Source organism: Rhinopithecus bieti, unplaced genomic scaffold, assembly GCF_001698545.2.
Source record: "Rhinopithecus bieti isolate Rb0 unplaced genomic scaffold, ASM169854v2 scaffold_13900, whole genome shotgun sequence".
NCBI classification, from domain to species: Eukaryota; Metazoa; Chordata; class Mammalia; order Primates; family Cercopithecidae; genus Rhinopithecus; species Rhinopithecus bieti.
The window spans coordinates 3,942,046-3,960,166 of NW_016808376.1; the positions used below are offsets into that span (position 1 = coordinate 3,942,046).

An 18,121-nucleotide genomic window follows, 5' to 3' on the forward strand; every position below is an offset into this window, starting at 1 on the left:
CCTCCCGGGTTCAAGCGATTCTCCTGCCTTAGCCTCACGAGTAGCTGGGACTACAGACGCCCGCCACCTTGCCCGGCTAGCTTTTTGTATTTTTTTTAGTAGAGATGGGGTTTCACCGTGTTAGCCAGGATGGTCTCGATCTCCTGACCTCGTGATCCTCCCGTCTCAGCCTCCCAAAGTGCTGGGATTACAGGCTTGAGCCACCGCACCCGGCCGCTATTATTATACCTGAGAATTCTTTTAGTTTGCCACTTACATTGTAAATAATGTAACATTACTTAATCACATTTGTGTTTATTTTAGAATTTTCATAGCTAGCTGGAGTAACTAGAATTATTCTGCCAAGAATTTGAACTTCGAATTCAACGTAAGAGCCTCCTTTTGGCTTAGACTACAAATTAGTGACTTTAATACCACATTCTGTTGGAATTTTCAGTTAAAGAAATCTTCCAAATTAATGTTAAATACTAACCCAGGAAAAAAGTTTGAGGAATTTTTCTTATTGGTGGTGGTGGTTTTTTTGTTTTGTTTTCTTGAGATGGAGCCTTTTTGTCGTGGGAGACGTGCTGAGTCCTCCAGTGACCTTGGTGGGATTCAGGGTAGCCACACTGAGTTTTCCAGCTGAAGCCGCGGCCCTGAAGGCCATGCTTGGGGTCCAAGCTGCTCCAGTTTGATGCTTCCTTCCTTTTCCCTATTTCTTCCTTTCCCCAAGAATGGTGCAGACTTCCTGCTGAGGCCTGTAGTTGGTGGATAGGCATCTCCTGGCCCTTTTCCCAAGAACCTCTTACAGAGCTTGAACTGCAGCTACTCCTCAGAATAACCATTTCTAAAATATGGGCCGGGCACGGTGGCTCACGCCTGTAATCCCAGCACTTTGGGAGGCTGAGGTGGGCAGATCACCTAAGGTCGGGAATTCGAGACCAGCCTGACCAACATGATGAAACCCCTTCTCTACTAAAAATACAAAAATTAGCTGGGCATGGTGGCGGACGCCTGTAATCTCAGCTAGTCGGGAGGCTGAGGCAGGAGAATTGCTTGAGCCCAGGAGACGGAGGTTGCAGTGAGCCGAGATCATGCCACTGCACTCCAGCCTGGCCAACAGAGCGAGACTGTGTCTCAAAAAAAATAAAATAAAATATGTGTCTAGTCCCTATCTTGGACACTTCGGATTGGAATCTCTGGGGAAGTGTTTTGAAAAATCATCTCATTCCACTCTCTCATTTTCAAACCTGTGTTCTAGAAGCTCTGACACACCCTGAGGTTCAGCGTGCAGTAAGTAGTTAACTGAGTATAAAGACAGGGAAGAAAAAGGGGTCTGACAAGTTGTCTACAGATTTGATTGAATAAAACACTTTAGAAATCGCCCAGTACCATCTGCCATTTACTGCTGAGGCAACTGCGAGCCAGTCCCAAAAGGTAATTGACTTTTCTAAGATGAGAACATACTAGTACAGAGCCCAAGGTCCTGATTGTGATTTTTTTACCTCTGGTCTATTGTTTCTTCTGTTTATTGGAATGTTTCCCTTTTCTCCTTATGTAGATTATCTAATCTAAAATATTTCACTTGTCTCTATACTGGATATGTATACAAAAATAATTTTCTTTCTTTTTTTGAGACAGAGTCTCACTCTATTTCCCAAGCTAGAGTGCAGTGTTATGATCTCAGATCACTGCAACCTCCAACTCTTGGGTTCAAGGGATTCTCGTGCCTCAGCCTCCCAAGTAGCTGGGCTTACAGGCATGCGCCACAATGCCCAGCTAATTTTTGTGTTTTTAGTAGAGATGGAGTTTCATCATGTTGGTCAAGCTGGTCTCAAACTCCTGACCTCATGATCCGCCCACCTCGGCCTCCCAAAGTGCTGGGATTACAGGCATGAGCCACCGCACCCAGCCCAAAAATAATTTTCTTAAATAATAGAAAACATGTAGTGGAAAGCTCTAGATACGTGTAGTACTTATCAATATGCTGATCCTTGGGGGCGAAAGGGCATTTTTTTAAAGGATAAAATAGTTAATTTTTATTAACTTGTGACAGTTCATGACCTTAATTTTTGAACAGAGTCTCACTCTGTGCTAGAGTGCAATGGTGTGATCACAGCTTATTGCAATCTCAAACTCCTGAGCTTAAGTGATCTTCCCGCCTCAGCCTCCTGAGTAGCTGGGATTACAGACGTGAGCCTCCATGCTTGCTAATTTTTATATTTTTTGTAGAAGCAGGACCTAGCTTTGTTGCCTGTCTGGTCTCAAATTCTGACTTTAGGCAGTCCTCCCACCTCAGCCTTCCAAAGTGTTGGGATTACAGGTGTGAGCCCTGTGCCCAGTCTTTAATTTTTATTAACATAAAATAACTAATAAGCTTAATTTTTATTGAAATAATTTTCATCGAAAGCTGGTTTTCTAGTTTTAGATTATTACTCCTCAAGATAATGTACCGTTCGTTAAGTTAGTTTGATTTGAAGTAAGAGATTTTTGCTTTCCAGAGAAAACTAGGTTGTTTTAGGTTTTTTTTTTGAGACGGAGTGTCGCTTGGTCACCCAGGCTGGAGTGCAGTGGCAGAATCTTGGCTCACTGCAACCTCCGCCTCCTGGGTTCAAGCAGTTCTCCTGCCTCAGCCTCCTGAGTAGCTGGGACTACAGGTGCACACCACCAGGCCTAGCCAATTTTTTTGTTTTTTTTTGAGATGGAATTTCACTCTTGTTGCCCAGGTTGGAGTGCAATGGCGTGATCTCGGCTCACCACAACCTCTGCCTCCTAGTCCAAGCGATTCTCCTGCCTCAGCCTCCCATGTAGCTGGGATTACAGGCATGCACCATCACACCCAGCTAATTTTGTATTTTTAGTAGAAACGAGTTTTCTCCATGTTGGTTAGGCTGGTCTCGAATTCCCAACCTCAGGTGATCCGCCCGCCTCGGCCTCCCAAAGTGCTGGGACTACAGGTGTGAGCCACCGCGCCTGGCCACGCCTGGCTAATTTTTGTAGAGGCAGGGTTTTGCCATGTTGCCTAGACTGGTCTCAAACGCCTGAACTCAAGCAATCGGCCCACCTCAGCCTCCCAGAGTGCTGGGAGTACAGGCGTGAGCCACCGTGCCAGCTCTGCTCCCTCCCTTTCAGTGAGTCACCAAGTGGTCTTGCTCCTGCCTCTACGCTTCTCCTTTCTCTGTCCACTCCCATTCCCATAGTTAGACCCTCATCTCCGCGAGGCTATTGCAGCAAGCCTTCTACCAGGTTTCTCTGCCTCCCACGTTGCCGCCCTTCCCCTGAACTGTCCAACACCATTATGCCATAGTGATACAGATTTAAAAAATGTTTTTAAACCCCTGGTACCTGTGAACACAGTGATGTTCTTAACGCCTAAATGGAATGATCTCCCTTGCATACTTGAAGATTTTAGGGCTCCCCATTGTCTATATAATGAAGTCCAAGTGCCCTGGGTGGGCACACAAGGCCTCTCATGGCCTGGATGCTTCTCTTTGTCCAGAGTTTCTGTCCAGCTCCATCTGTTGCAGTTCCCCCTTGCGTCCTGCACTCCATCAGAGATGATCTCCTCTAGTTATTGAATGCTCCGTGAGATCTCTCACTGCCCTCCCTGCCTTAGCACGTTTGTCTGTACTTTAAATGCGGACCCCTTCTTGACTACCGCTCCCCTCCGACACACAGCAGCCAGCCAGTCAGTTCTTCCTTGGTGCACACTGTTTTTTCTCCAGTGTGTTTAAAATTGTGTGTGCTTTTCAGCTTTCTCCACCAGACTAACCTCATACAGAACGAAGGAGTCTTCATCATTTTAACATTCCCAATGCCTAGCCCAAGCTTTGGCGCAGGTGGGCATTTAATAAGCGATATGAAACATTGTTGATGAAACTGAGGATTTTTAGAGGAGGAAGCAATATACTTAATGGAGGGCTGAATGAATCTATCCGAGTTTTAAAATGGCACGTGGGAGATGGATTCAATTACCTGTGTGGCTTTCGATGGCCAACGTTACATTGAGGGAGAAGTAGGCTGCTGGCTGCACTGTAAGATGCGCACAACGGGAACGTGTACAATGACAGTGCCTTCTTCCCCTTGTTGAGAATCGGGGGTTAGACAGGTTGAGTCTTGGTGTGGCCACTGAATTTCGGCTGTTCTGGGTATTAGTTTCTTTGGCTTTTGACAGAAAAAATGGAGATTATACTATGTCTATGGTTATAATAGCTCATAACATTGTTTATTTTAATTTTTGTGGGTACATAGTAAGTGTATATAGTCATGCAGCAGATGAGATGGGTGTTTTTTGATTTTTGGGTTTTTTTTGAGATGGAGTCTCGTTCTCTCGCCCAGGCTGGAGTTCAGTGGTGCTATCTTGGCTCATTGCGACCTCTGCCTCACAGTTTTAGGCAATTCCCCTGCCTCAGCCTCTCAACTAGCTGGGTTTTCAGGCGTCCACCACTACAACCGGCTAATTTTTATATTTTTAGTAGAGACAGGGTTTCACCATGTTGGCCAGGCTGGAGTCAAACTCCTGACCTCAAGTGATCTGCCTGCCTTGGCCTCCCAAAGTGGTGGGATTACAGGTGTGAGCCACTGCACCCATCCTGGGGTACATTGCATGTTTTGATACAAACAGGCCATGCCTAATTATCACATCATGTAAAATGGGGTATCTGTTCCACTCAAAACATTTATCCATCCTTTGTGTTACAAATGATTCAGTTATACTCTAGTTATTTTAAAATGTACAATTTAATCGTTGTTGACTATAGTCACCCTATTGTGTTATCAAATACTAGACCAACTATAGAAATGATCCTGGAAAGTACGGTCTTGCTCATAACATTGTTTTGAGGATTAAATGAGTTAATATCTCAGGGTGCCTAGGCTAACGCATAGCATTGAATAAGGCTTAATAAATGTTGATCGAATTTGAGTTAGTCGCCTGTTTCTGGATGCTTTTAGTAAAACGTTACTTTCATGTTAAATATAAGTTACGTGTGTACATAAACTGACACCAGTAACAAAGAGATTCAGTTGCCTTTTCCTCTTCCAAAGGTTTGTTCATTGTACTGATGATTCTCCAGATCCGTGTATAGAATATGAGGTAAGAAGCTTATTTTCCTTGATAATCGTAGATGAAGATGTGTTGAGAATTGCTATTTATTCTTAAGTGAAATGAAACGAATGAAGTTTCTTGGATTAATTTCTTTGGGAACCTAAAGCCACTGAAATTTTAAATTTATGAAATATACACATAAAAGGAATATATTATGTATAGAATATATATACTAAATATATGTATGCAGTATACACTTGCTCCAGGTTATATACAGACACCTTTAACAAAACAAACACCTTTTTATGCCTCACAGCTGCACCTCATTGTTTCAGCATTTTACCATTTTTTATATTGTTCACTACCTTACAAATAACTTACAAGAATAAGAGGATAGGCCAGGCACAGTGGCTCATGCCTGTAATCCCAACACTTTGAGAGGCCGAGGTGGGTGGATCAACTGAGGTCAGGAGTTTGAGACCAGCCTGGCCACCATGGCGAAACCCCATGTCTCTACTAAAAATACCAAAGTTATCTGGGCATGGTAGTGGTCGCCTGTAATCTTAGCTACTCGGGAAATTGAGGCTGAAGAATTGCTTGAACCCAAGAGGTGGAGGTTGCAGTGAGCTGAGATGGTGCCATTGCACTCCAGCCTGGGTGACAAGAGTGAAGCTCTGTCTCAAAAAAAAAGAGGATAGTGAAAAAACAACTTCATTAGAAATTTTGATGAGTTTAAACGTAGTAAACCTCAATTTTTATTCTAAATTTTCCTAGTTTTGAAACACACACACATACCCTGATCTGCACCAGGTTCTTAGCTACAACTAACTGCTCGACTGTCGTGAATGGATCCGAAACATAACCTTTTTTTTTTTTGAGACACAGTTTTGCTCTGTTGCCCAGGCTGGAGTGCAGTGGCACGATCTCAGCTCACTGAAACCTCCACCTCCTGGACTAAAGCAATTCTCTGCCTCAGCCTCCCGAGTAGCTGGGGTTACAGGTGTGCACCACCACCACCCAGCTAATTTTTGTATTTTTGGTAGACACTGGGTTTCACTATGTTGACCAGGATGGTCTGGAACTCCTGACCTCAAGTGAAACGCCTGCCTCAGCCTCCCAAAATGCTGGGATTACAGGCGTGGGCCACTGCGCCTGGCCTAACTTTCTTCTAAATGCAGACTCCACGTTTCAGCTCTCATTCCTGGTCCTTCTTGCACTTGCATTGTCAAAATGCAAACTTTCCAAAACTTTGACAACTCATAGTTTGTTGAAAAGAGAATGGTCATCTTTGCTCCATAATTGCGTTTTTACATTTATGTGAAAATTACATTTCATTGTTGGTCTTGTAACACCAATTCGAATTAGTGCAGTAATTTTAAAAATATGTCTTTAGTGTCTGTTTGCTTCTAGCTACTTTTGTACGTATGTACACATGCTTTCAAAATTGGTCTGTTGACTCACTGCGTTGAGTAATTTTTAATGTGTTGACTGTAGATAGACTTCTCTTTTAGGATTATACCGTATGCATGGAGCAGTTAATTTACTAGTTAAGTGACTTCTTACCAAGCTACCAATTACTAGATCTTAGAGTGCTTGTAGGTGAGATTCTTACATACAACTTGTGAGATTTTTTTTCCCTCACTTAATAGCATAGTGTGAGCATTTTCCCAGCTTATTAAACACTTCTATAACTTTAAATAATATAGTCATAGCTATTGCTTCACGCAGCAAACAACTATTAAGTACCTGGCTGTGGTGCTTCTGCCAGGTACTAGAAAGAGATCATTTCCTTAGCCTTTCTCTGAGGCACAGTCTTTTTTAAGAAGTCGTCATCTACCTCCAAGATTTATTTACCAGCAGTTTGCTCTCTTACTGCCATTTTGAAAGACACCATTATCATGTGTGTAAGATTTAAAACCCAGTTTTAAAAGTGTAGGAAAGTGTTACTCTTCAAGTAATTCAAATGAAAAAAGTTGCAAGTAGAATCCGGTGTATTGTTTTCTCCTGTCTGTGTGTATTTAAAATACACACACACACACACACGTACTCTCTCTCTCTCTTTATATATAGTTACATGTTCATAGGATAAATCTGGAAAGATGCACAAGAAACCTATAGCACCGGTTGCCTCTGAGGAGAAAGACAGAGGGACAGGGTGGGGGAGAGGGAGAAACTCCCTGTGCCCTTCTGTGTTTTGTGAAAATCAACCAGAGTGTATGTATTACCTATACAAAATAGTATTTTGATAAACATTATGCAAATTTTCCAGTAAATTGTGTGCTACAATTGCTTATTTATTTGTTGCTAAGTAAAACCACTGTAGCCTCCCTCTCTCTCTCTCTGTATATACATATATATATATACACACATATATATATAAAATTATGTATGTATATGCCTGTATGGGCTTTTAATAGATAGGAACTGTGTAGTATTTTAGTGTCAGATTCATTTAATAATTACATATTTTTTTTAAAAAATCAGATAATAAGGCTTGACTAAGGGCTTATAATAAATGAAAAATGAAATCAGTGCAATTTAAAATTTCTAAGGCATCCATTCTTAAACATGCTTTTTTTAAATACATAAAATGTCGCCACCTTGAAATTTCCCTGTTTTTAGGAATGAAGAAACTTATTAACTATAGTATATGAGAGTTTATATATATATTAAATAATTAATTACAGTAATAAGACCCATTTGTGATTTGGGCCAAGGGTAGAATTGATTGACTAAAATATTGAGAAAATAGTGAGAGAGTTATTTTGGTGATTCATAGTGACAAACCTCAATAATAATTATATCAAAGTAAGGATTACTTCTTGGTACTTAAGGTAGACAAGTTTAGAATTATTTTATTTTATTTTATTTTTGAGATAGCGTCTTGCTCTGTTGCCCAGGCTAGAGTGCAGTGATGCTGTCTCAGCTCACTGCAGCCTCTGCTTCCTGGGTTCAAGCCATTCTCCTGTCTCAGCCTCCCTAGTAGCTGGGGCTACAGGTGCCTGCCACCACGCCTGGCTAAGTTTTTGTATTTTTAGTAGAGATGGGGTTTCACCATGTTGGCCTGACTGATCTCGAACTCCTGACCTCAGGTGATCTGCCCGCCTCAGCCTCCCAAAGTGCTGGGATTACAGGAGTGAGCCACTGCGCCCGGCTGGAATTACTTTATTATTTGATATTCCTCAAGGGGTGCAGAACATATGAATAGACATATGCCACTGTGGTGAAAAGATGTAACTACGTTCTTGATGGTGTGCTTGTATGTCAGAACTCTCAAAATGGCAGCTACCTGACAAGGATGCATTTTGTCATAGAATTTTAGCACAATTTTCTTGCAGTTATTAGAATAATAGATCACAACTCTATTCCCTACATCTCATGTTAAGAATTTTTTTTTTTTTTGAGATGGAGTTTCACTCTTGTTGTCCAGGCTGGAGTGCAGTGGCGTGATCTTTGCTCACTGCAACCTCCGCCTCCCGGGTTCAAGTGATTCTCCTTCCTCAGCCTCCTGAGTAGCTGACAGGCATGTGCCACCATGCCCAGCCAAGAATGTTATATGATGCCTCTTTTTTAAAAAACATTTGATAATGGCAATCATTAAGATACAGTGTTGGCCGGGCGCGGTGGCTCAAGCCTGTAATCCCAGCACTTTGGGAGGCCGAGACGGGCGGATCACGAGGTCAGGAGATCGAGACCATCCTGGCTAACACGGTGAAACCCCGTCTCTACTAAAAAATACAAAAAACTAGCCGGGCGAGGTGGCGGGCGCCTGTAGTCCCAGCTACTCGGGAGGCTGAGGCAGGAGAATGGCGTAAACCCGGGAGGCGGAGCGTGCAGTGAGCTGAGATCCGGCCACTGCACTCCAGCCTGGGCGACAGAGCGAGACTCCGTCTCAAAAAAAAAAAAAAAAAAAAAAAAATACAGTGTTGACCTAACATTGCCTAGTAGACCTTACCATATGGTTGTGTTATATTAAATATTTTGTCCTTTGTCTACAGCTTGTTCTCCGAAAATGGTGTGAATTGATTCCTGGGGCTGAGTTTCGATGTTTTGTCAAGGAAAACAAGCTTATTGGTGAGTTTTCGTTTGTTTGTTTGTTTTATCCTTGAAAGTCGTCTTTAAAAGAAGACAAGCTTTTGTTGGAAGTAAATTTCCAGTAACTAGGACTGGGATATCAATCTGTTTTAATCTCAGATGCCACCTCTAACCAGTTGATACTGACTCTCTGGAATGCCGTGTTGACAGGAATCCTGAGCCCAGATTCACTTGCCACAGGACACGGTGTTGTCAGATAATCATGGCTGTCTGGATTCCAGAGATAAAAGTGGTGGTTGTCACTATTCCTGATTTAGGAATCAGGAACTCTGTATGGAATTTTCCTAAGCAGTACTTAGCAATAGTCTGCTTATTTTAAGCGTCATAAAAAGTCAAGTTTTGGAACCTTTATTTCTATTATTGGGGCACTGTTTATTATTCTAGCAAGAGAAATATGTGGACAAGTAAGTGTATTCTAAGACACCCATTTTCTTTCCTCTCAGGTTACTATTTTGTTTGCTATGATTTATTAAAGTTAAATATTGAAGAGAATTCGTTCTTTATTTTGTTTATGCATGTTTTCCATGAAGTAAAATTTATCTTCAACCTAGAAAAGTGTAATTTGAATACAATCAAATCAGCAGTATTGATTCATTGAATGTGATGTTGAAATGTGTTAACCCACCTGAAAGAAAGTTGGGGTGTTCGCATTTCTCATATCGCTCGATGTTCTTGGGGAAGCTGCAGTGTAGGTGCTCTAAAGGAGGGGGTCCTGTGGCACATGATTGAGGAATAGGAAACCCGAATTTCAGAGCAGAGAACTTTTCCCTAGGACGGAGCAAATTCAGGGAGTTTGTGTAATAGTCCCATTAGTGTGTTTGGAATCATGTCAGCAAGTCCCCCTGAAAAAAGGAATGTTTACTTTTCCATGGCTTGAACGAGCAGGCTGTGAAGGCCAAGTAGCACGTACGAACAAGAAAAATAGACTGCTTCTAGGCAATACAGTATGAATATGGCAGGCATCTGGTGAAGAATGATATTTTCCCAAAGAAAGTGTAAGAGTATACCAATTTGCAGACTTCTTTGGAGGAAATCAAAGCAGCAGCAGTTGATTACGTGTGCGGGCTTAGAATTGCTGCTTTAATTTTTTACATAACAAGACTTTTTGTGACTTCGAATTCCTTCCATTTTACTAAATGAAAATAACTGTTTCTATGGGCTAGGTGCTGTGGCTCACACCTGTAATGCCAACAGTTTGAGAGGCCAAGGCTGGAGGATTGCTTAAGGCCAGAAGTTCAAGACCAGCCTGGGCAATGTACTGAGACCCCGTCTCTACAAAAAATAAAACGATGATCCAGGCATGGTGGCACATGCCTGTAGTCCTGGCTACTCAGGAGACTGAGGTGTGAGGGTCACTTGAGCTCAGGAGGTGGAAGTTGTAATAAACTATGATTGTGCCACTGTACTCCAGCCTGGGCAACAGAATGAGACCCTGTCTCTACAAGAAAAAAAAAAAAAGGGGGGCCGAGTGTGGTGGCTTACACCTGTAATCCCAGCACTTTGGGAGGCCAAGGTGGGTGGATCATGAGATCAGGAATTCAAGGCCAGCCTGGCCAAGATGGTGAAACACTGTCTCTGCTAAAAATACAAAAAAAAATTAGCCAGGCGCAGTGGCAGGCATCTGTAATCCCAGCTACTCAGGAGCTGAGGCAGGAGAATCTCTTGAACTCGGGCGGCAGAGGTTGCAGTGAGCCGAGATTGTGCCACTGCACTCTAGCCTAGGCAATAGAGTGAGACTCTGTCTCAAAAAAAAACCCAGTAAATTCTTCCAGAAGTAAGAGGACATGGCAGTGTAGGACTTCAGGATTCACCTGTTCATATGAATCCTTACAGCTGGGTCGTGTGTAATGCAGTACCCATCCGGGTGATCTTCTAGTCTACTTTAATGGTTCTTTCCACAAAATGTTTAAATCGTGTATTGATGTTTTTGAAAAGAATATTGTATAATACCAGAATGTAAAATATTTTCTTGTCAGGTATTTCTCAAAGAGACTACACACAATACTATGATCATATTTCTAAACAAAAGGAAGAAATTTGCAGATGTATACAAGACTTTTTCAAGAAACACATACAGTACAAATTCTTAGATGAAGACTGTGAGTATTTTTTTATTGATCCAGTAAAATGAAATGAAGTGTTGCTGGACCTTATTTACTGTGGTGTATATCCTAATAACTAGATTTGAAATACTGTATTTTAAGCATTTTACTATATTGTTATTTGTTATTTTTGATAGTTTGTATGTTAATTTCTTCTTATTATTTTTTTATTTGGAGACAGTCTCACTCTGTCATCCGGGCTGAAGTGCAGTGGTACGATCTTGGCTCACACAGCCTGCATCTCTCGGGTTCAAGTGATTCTCCTGCCTCAGTCTCCCAAGTAGCTGGGGCTACAGGTGCATGTCACCACACCCGGCTAATTTTTTGTATGTTTAGTAGAGATGGAATTTCGCCATGTTTGCCAGGCTGGTCTTGAGCTCCTGGCCTCAAGTGATCCGCCTACTTCAGCCTCCCAGTGTGTTGGGATTACATGTGTGAGCCACCACACCAGCCATGTTAATTTCATCTTACTTAACTAAAATCTATTTTTACTGCAAAGTCAGTTCCCCCTCTTATTTTAGATGTTTGATTGTGTATTTCAAAGGGGCTGTCTACAGAGAACAAAGTCCATCTACCTTTCTAGCTTCTCTGAATGATCAAAGACAGCACCAGTTACAAAGTAAACATTTGTGGGTTGTTCTTAGGAATTGAAAGTATATTGTGTGAGAGTTTTCATACATCTGAAAATTATATCTGCTATGATTGACATTTTCTCTACTTGCCAAGACTGGGCTCTGTGGCAGATTTGACTTAAAATAAGATGAATCATGCTTCAGGCCTCATTCGATTTTCTGCTTTCTATTATAAGCTTTGCTCATTGCATTGTCCCGGATCAGTGATTGATGCCCCTTTCACCAGTACTTTGCTCAGTGACTCCTCCTGTCATTCCCATAGAACCGGTCTATGATGGGGAACTGGTTGAGATGATGTTGGTGTTTGGTTTGAATTTTTAAATATAGAGGATTATGGTTGGGGAACAGAGAACAGTAAAGCAAAGTTACATAAATAAAACATGGCAGGATGCCTTTTTATGTTTGAAGTTTTGAGATTTAGAAGCATTAAGTCCTCAGGGTCATTTATATTCTGCTGTCTTTGATTAAAACATACTTTAATTTTCAAAAGGAGATTTACATCATGAAATATTAGTTCATTAATAACTGACTTTTTTTCTCCTTTACAGTTGTGTTCGATATATACAGAGACAGTAGGGTAAGTAAAAACTCTGTCTGATATGCTTTAAAATAAGAGCTGGTTTTATAAGCAGGCAGAGCATGCCTTTGCTATGTGTGTGAAGGATCTACTGCTCAAAAAATATTTTGTCTGGGTGCAGCAGCTCACGCCTGTATTCCCAGCACTTTGGGAGGCTGAGGCAGGGACATCATTTGAGCTCAGGAGTTTGAGACTAGCCTGGGCAACATAGTGAGACCTCATCTCTACTAAAAATAAAAAAAATCAGCCCAGTCCGGGCACCGTGGCTCACCCCGTAACCTCAGCACTTTGGGAGGCTGAGGCAGGAGGATCACTTGAGGTCACGAGTTCGAGATCAGCCTGGCCAACATGGTGAAACCCCGTCTTTACTAAAAATACAAAAAAATGAGCCAGGCATGGTGGCGGGTGCCTATAATCCCAACTACTCAGGAGGCAGAGGTTGCAGTAAGCCCAGATCACGCCATTGCGCTCCAGCCTGGGCAACAGAGCAAGACTCTACCTCAAAAGAGAAAAAAAAAATATCCGGGCCTGATGGTGTGTGCCCAGTTATGCAAAAGGCTGAGCTGGGAGGATCCCTTGAGCCCAGGAATTCACGGCTGCAGTGAGCCTTTATTGCGCCACTGCTCTCCAGCCTGGGTAACAGAGTGAGACCCCATCCCCTCCTCAAATTTTTTTTTTTCCTCACACCAACTAAGGTGTTTGAAATTCACCATGGTCAAAAATCTCCCCTTAAAATATACCTAACATTAGGGGACTTAATACCTGAAATCATTGTGTACCATGATTTAGGGATTCTTTATTGAGCCGGTCGGTAAATGGGCACCTTCCATCCTACTTGTCATTTGTGTCAGAGGTCAGGGCATGCTTAAAATAGTTCGGTTTGCACACTTAATTACGGCCAGGAGTTGGTCACTTGATAATTACATAATTATTTTGGCCAGGTACGGTGGCTCAGGCCTGTAATCCCAGCACTTTGGGAGGCCAAGGCGGGCAGATCACCTGAGATGGGGAGTTCGAAACCCACCTGACCAATATAGAAAAACCCTGTCTCCACTAAAAATACAAAATTAGCCGGGCATGGTGGCGCAGGCCCGTAATCCTAGCTACACAGGAAGCTGAGGCAGGAGAATCGCTTGAACTGGGAGGTGGAGGTTGCAGTGAGTCGAGATCATGCCATTGCTTTCCAGCCTGGGCAACAAGAGCAAAACTCTGTCTCGAAAAATAATAATAATAATTATTATTATTTTAAAAGTGACTCAGAGTTTGAGTTAGTTTTATTTTTAGACAGAAGAGGATTACTTTATTTTTTAAATCTTGAAAGTGATGAAAACTTCTGTAAGGAAAAAGTTAAAGTGACTTATTATTAAACTTACGTACTGCTGACTTAATGAAGAATTACTAGAGCAGAGATTTCACTGCCCAAGACACATCATCTTTATTAAGAAGTTTAAGTCACTAGATGCTGTTTGGTGCTGAGTGCTCTTTGACATTGTGAAGAAGCTAGCGGATGCGTTTTCCCGTGTGTCACCAACACACGAGCAGAATATTTCTCATTCCCCCTCCGTGCTTAGATCAGCCTCATTGTAAGTGAGACAGTCATTTGATCTGAGTCACCTTTGGACATCTTTGAATCATCTTTGGACAAAAAGATATGGCCCATATGATCATGTCCCAGAATAACTGTTAACTGTTCATTTAACTCTTACGTCAGAAGACATCACTCTATTTTCACCTCATTGTCTTCAAAGATGATGGTGTCTGTTAAGAGTTACTAGAAAGAGGGGCTTTAGGCCATTGTGGTGGCTCACGCCTGTATTTTCAGCACTCTGGGAAGCTGAGGTGGGAGGATGGCTTGAGCGCAGGGTTCGAGATCAGCTGGGCTGAACATAGTGAGACCTTGTCTCTACATAAAAATGAGCCAGGTGTGGTGGTTTGTGCCTCTAGCTCCTCCCGGGAGCTGAGTTGGGAGGATCGCTTGAGACTGGGAGGTTGAGGCTGCAGTGAGCCATGATCATAACTGTCATGCCTCTCAGTGTACACCAGGTTGTGTCTGGTCTTCTGCAGACTGCCATGGTGAATAATCCCATACGTGTGTCATTTCCCACGCTGCAGGTGAATCTACAGGGTGAATTCCTAGAAGTGGGATTGCTGGCTCAAAAGTGAAATGTATTTTAATGTTGACAGATAACTGTAGTTTACCTTCCCTAGAGGTTGCACCTGACCAGATCCCCCCGGGAATGCATCAGAGTACCTGCAGGCTTCCTCAGAGCTTGCCATTACAATATAGGGTCACACTCTTCAGGGTTTTTGGGGTTTCATAGAGAAATGATGTTTCCGTATAATTTCTGTTTCTGTTTTTCTTAGTAAATGAGGATGAAGTTTATGTTTTCGTATATTTAAGGGTCGTTTCTGTGAACCATTGCTTCGTGTCTTTTTCACATTTTCTATTATTTTCCTCAAAATAGAGGCACTGTTTAGGTATTACAGAGGCCTTTGTCATTAGTCTTTTCCTGTGAACAAGATCACATATATTATTTGCTTCTTTTCTGGCTTTTTTTTTTTTTTTTTTTTTTTTGAGATGGAATCTCGCTCTGTCGCCCAGGCTGGAGTGCAGTGGCGTGATCTCCACTCGCTGCAAGCTTCGCCTCCCAGGTTCACGCCATTCTCCTGCCTCAGCCTCCCGAATAACTGGGACTACAGGCGCCCGCCACCATGCCCGGCTAGTTTTTGTAGTTTTAGTAGAGACGGGGTTACAAATGTTAGCCAGGATGGTCTTGATCTCCTGACCTCGTGATCTGCCCGTCTCGGCCTCCCAAAGTGCTGGGATTACAGGTTTTCTGGCTTTTGAATTTTAGCCATCATTTAAAAAAATACTTCCCCATGGTTTTTGTCTAGTTCTTTTGTAATTTCTTGTTCTCCGTTTCAATATTGGGTCTGTTTGGTGTTTTCCTTTGCGTGTTTGGTATGCGGTATGGATCCCCCTTAGTCTTTTTGTCTGCACCAATATTTTTATATTATACTGACCTTCAGATTGATGATGATTTCCCAAGTTCTTAGGGCGTTAATCCCTGTTGCGTTTGCAGACTCTCATTCGGGCTGGTTGTTTCTTTATTGTTTTGTAAATCAGTTTATTTATTTACTTTGAGTTCATCTTCAGTGAGCTTGTTCTTTTGTTTATGAGAATCCCAAAGATCCTAAATTTTGGATTTTTCATTTGCTTCTACCATGTTCCCCAAAACTGATTCAGACGACAATGTCATTGTCTCCTGCCCTCCATTAGAACTGTCTCCTCACACCCCTTTCCCGAGGCTGTGGCTTCCGGAGTTGGTGTCTGAGTTCTGATTCCCTTCCCGTGGCCAGTCTGCTAGGAGACCCTCCCCCAGGTTCCCACAGCACTAGAGTTGATTCGTTTAGTTCTGTTCTTCGGGTTCTTCTTGTTTCTGGCCCCTGGTCTTTCTCATAATCTCAATTACACTTTTAAAGGGCATGTCATAGCATGTGTTTCCTCCTGTTTGGAACAGCAGGCCTTGAGAGTTACCATAGCTGGCTGTGTTTCTGGAGCCCTCACGTATCTCACACTCCAGCCAAAATAACCTGTTCCCACAACGGGCGGTCGTGGCGTGGCCTCTGCACATGAGAGCCGCCGTTCTTGTTAACTGGTCCGCTTTTCCTGCCAACACCACCCTCCTCCCAGAGCATCGCTGTTATCCCGCAGGTGCCCAGGTCCTTTGGGAAACGTTTCCAGCCTTCCCTCGCACATGCAGGCACACTCTCCTTTGCGCCTCTCCACTCTCGCAATTCCCTGTTCTTGCCTCTCTCGAAGCAAAATACCCTGCACATTGCCATTGTTGGATGGTTTTTGGTTCTGTTTTGGGGAGGAGGTGTGTGTTCTGCTCAAGCCTGAGCTCTTAGAAGGAATCGATTCTGTGTTACGATCTTCATACCCTAGTGCCTAACACAGTGTCTGGTCCCTACAGCTTGATCGGGACAGGGGGACAGTCAGTTGGTACAAGGACAGTTAGTCCAACTGCTCTTTGCTTATTGGATTGCCTCAAAGCAGAATTAACTTCTCAGGCTGTTTTTGCTTGAGATGTCATGTGAAAACATGTAATGGCCGGGCGTGGTGGCTCATGCCTGTAATCCCAGCACTTTAGGAGGCTGAGGCAGGAGCGCAAGACCAGCCTGGCCAACATGGTGAAACCCCATCTCTACTAAAAATACAGAAATTAGTCAGGCACAGTGGCAGGTGCCTGTAATCCCAGCTACTTGGGAGGCTGAGGCAGGAGGATCACTTGAGCCCAGGAGGAGGAGGCTGCAATGAGCTGAGATCACGCGACTGTACTCACAAAAATAGGGCAAGACTCTGTCTCAAAAAAAAAAGTTATGGCCAGGTGCGGTGGCTCACGCCTGTAATCCCAGCACTTTGGGAGGCTGAGGTGGGCGGATCACGAGGTCAGGAGATTGAGACCATCCTGGCTAACACGGTAAAACCCCGTCTCTACTTTTAAAAAATGCAAAAAATTAGCCAGGCGTGGTGGCGGGTGCCTGTAGTCCCAGCTACTTGGGAGGCTGAGGCAGGAAAATGGCGTGAACCCAGGAGGTGGAGCTTGCAGTGAGCTGAGATCGTGCCACTGCACTCCAGCCTGGGCAACTGAGCGAGACTCCGTCTCAAAAAAAAAAGAAAAGTTATAAAATCTTGATCCTGATCCTCCTACTTTATTAAAGCCTGATTATAGCTGGGTTTTTTTACTTCCTCATTTTTTTGTACTAGAGGATAGCTTCTGAGCTACAGAGTACACTGCCAATTAAAGTGGTGGTTTGTTTTCGTTTAAAAATGTGTTTTGGGCTGGGTGCAGTGGCTCACACCTATAATCTCAGCACTTTAGGAGGCCAAGGTAGGCGGATCACCTGAGTTTAAGAATTGGAGACCAGCCTGACCAACATGGTGACACTCCGTCTCAGCCAAAAATAGAAAATTAGCCGGGCGTGGTGGCACATGCCTGTAGTCCCAGCTACTTGGGAGGCGGAGGCAGGAGAATCGCATGAACCCAGGAAGGGGAAGTTGCAGTGAGGTGAGATCGTACCATTGCACTCCTGCCTGGGCTGCAAGAGTGAAACTCTGTCTCAGAAAAAGAAAATGAAAAAATGTGTTTTGGTTTTTTGCATTGTGGCATATTCCTATATTAAAGATGTGATTGTTTAAAAAAAATAATGAGTTCATTTTACTGATTATAAAAAGCCAAGTAGAGGCTGGCACAGTGGGTCACACCTGTAATCCCAACACTTCTGGAGATGAAGCCAGGCCGATCATGAGGTCAGGAGATGGAGATCATCCTGACTAACACTGTGAAACCTCATCTCTACTAAAAATACAAAAATTTAGCCAGGTGTGGTGGCGGACGCCTGTAGTCCCAGCCACTCGGGAGGCTGAGGCAAGAGAATCACTTGAACCCGGGAGGCAGAGCTTGCAGTGAGCAGAGATCACGCCACTGCATTCCAGCCTGGGCGACAGAGCAAGACTCTGTCTCAAAATAAATAAATAAATAAAATAAAAAGTTGGCCGGGCACGGTGGCTCAAGCCTGTTAACCCAGCACTTTGGGAGGCCAAGACGGGCGGATCACGAGGTCAGGAGATCGAGACCATCCTGGCTAACACGGTGAAACCCCGTCTCTACTAAAAAATACAAAA

General features: G+C 43.2%; 1 protein-coding gene across 2 annotated transcripts in view; it reads left to right on the forward strand.

The window, feature by feature from the left end:
* CDC123 (cell division cycle 123) overlaps positions 1-18,121 on the forward strand; it is a 54,847-nt gene that overhangs the window by 31,155 nt on the left and 5,571 nt on the right. For both annotated transcript variants that reach the window (XM_017886670.1, XM_017886671.1), the window contains 4 exons: positions 5,026-5,074; positions 9,025-9,100; positions 11,098-11,220; positions 12,404-12,432. In XM_017886670.1, coding sequence (XP_017742159.1) covers positions 5,026-5,074; positions 9,025-9,100; positions 11,098-11,220; positions 12,404-12,432 — 277 coding nt within the window. The remainder of the gene's footprint in view (positions 1-5,025; positions 5,075-9,024; positions 9,101-11,097; positions 11,221-12,403; positions 12,433-18,121) is intronic.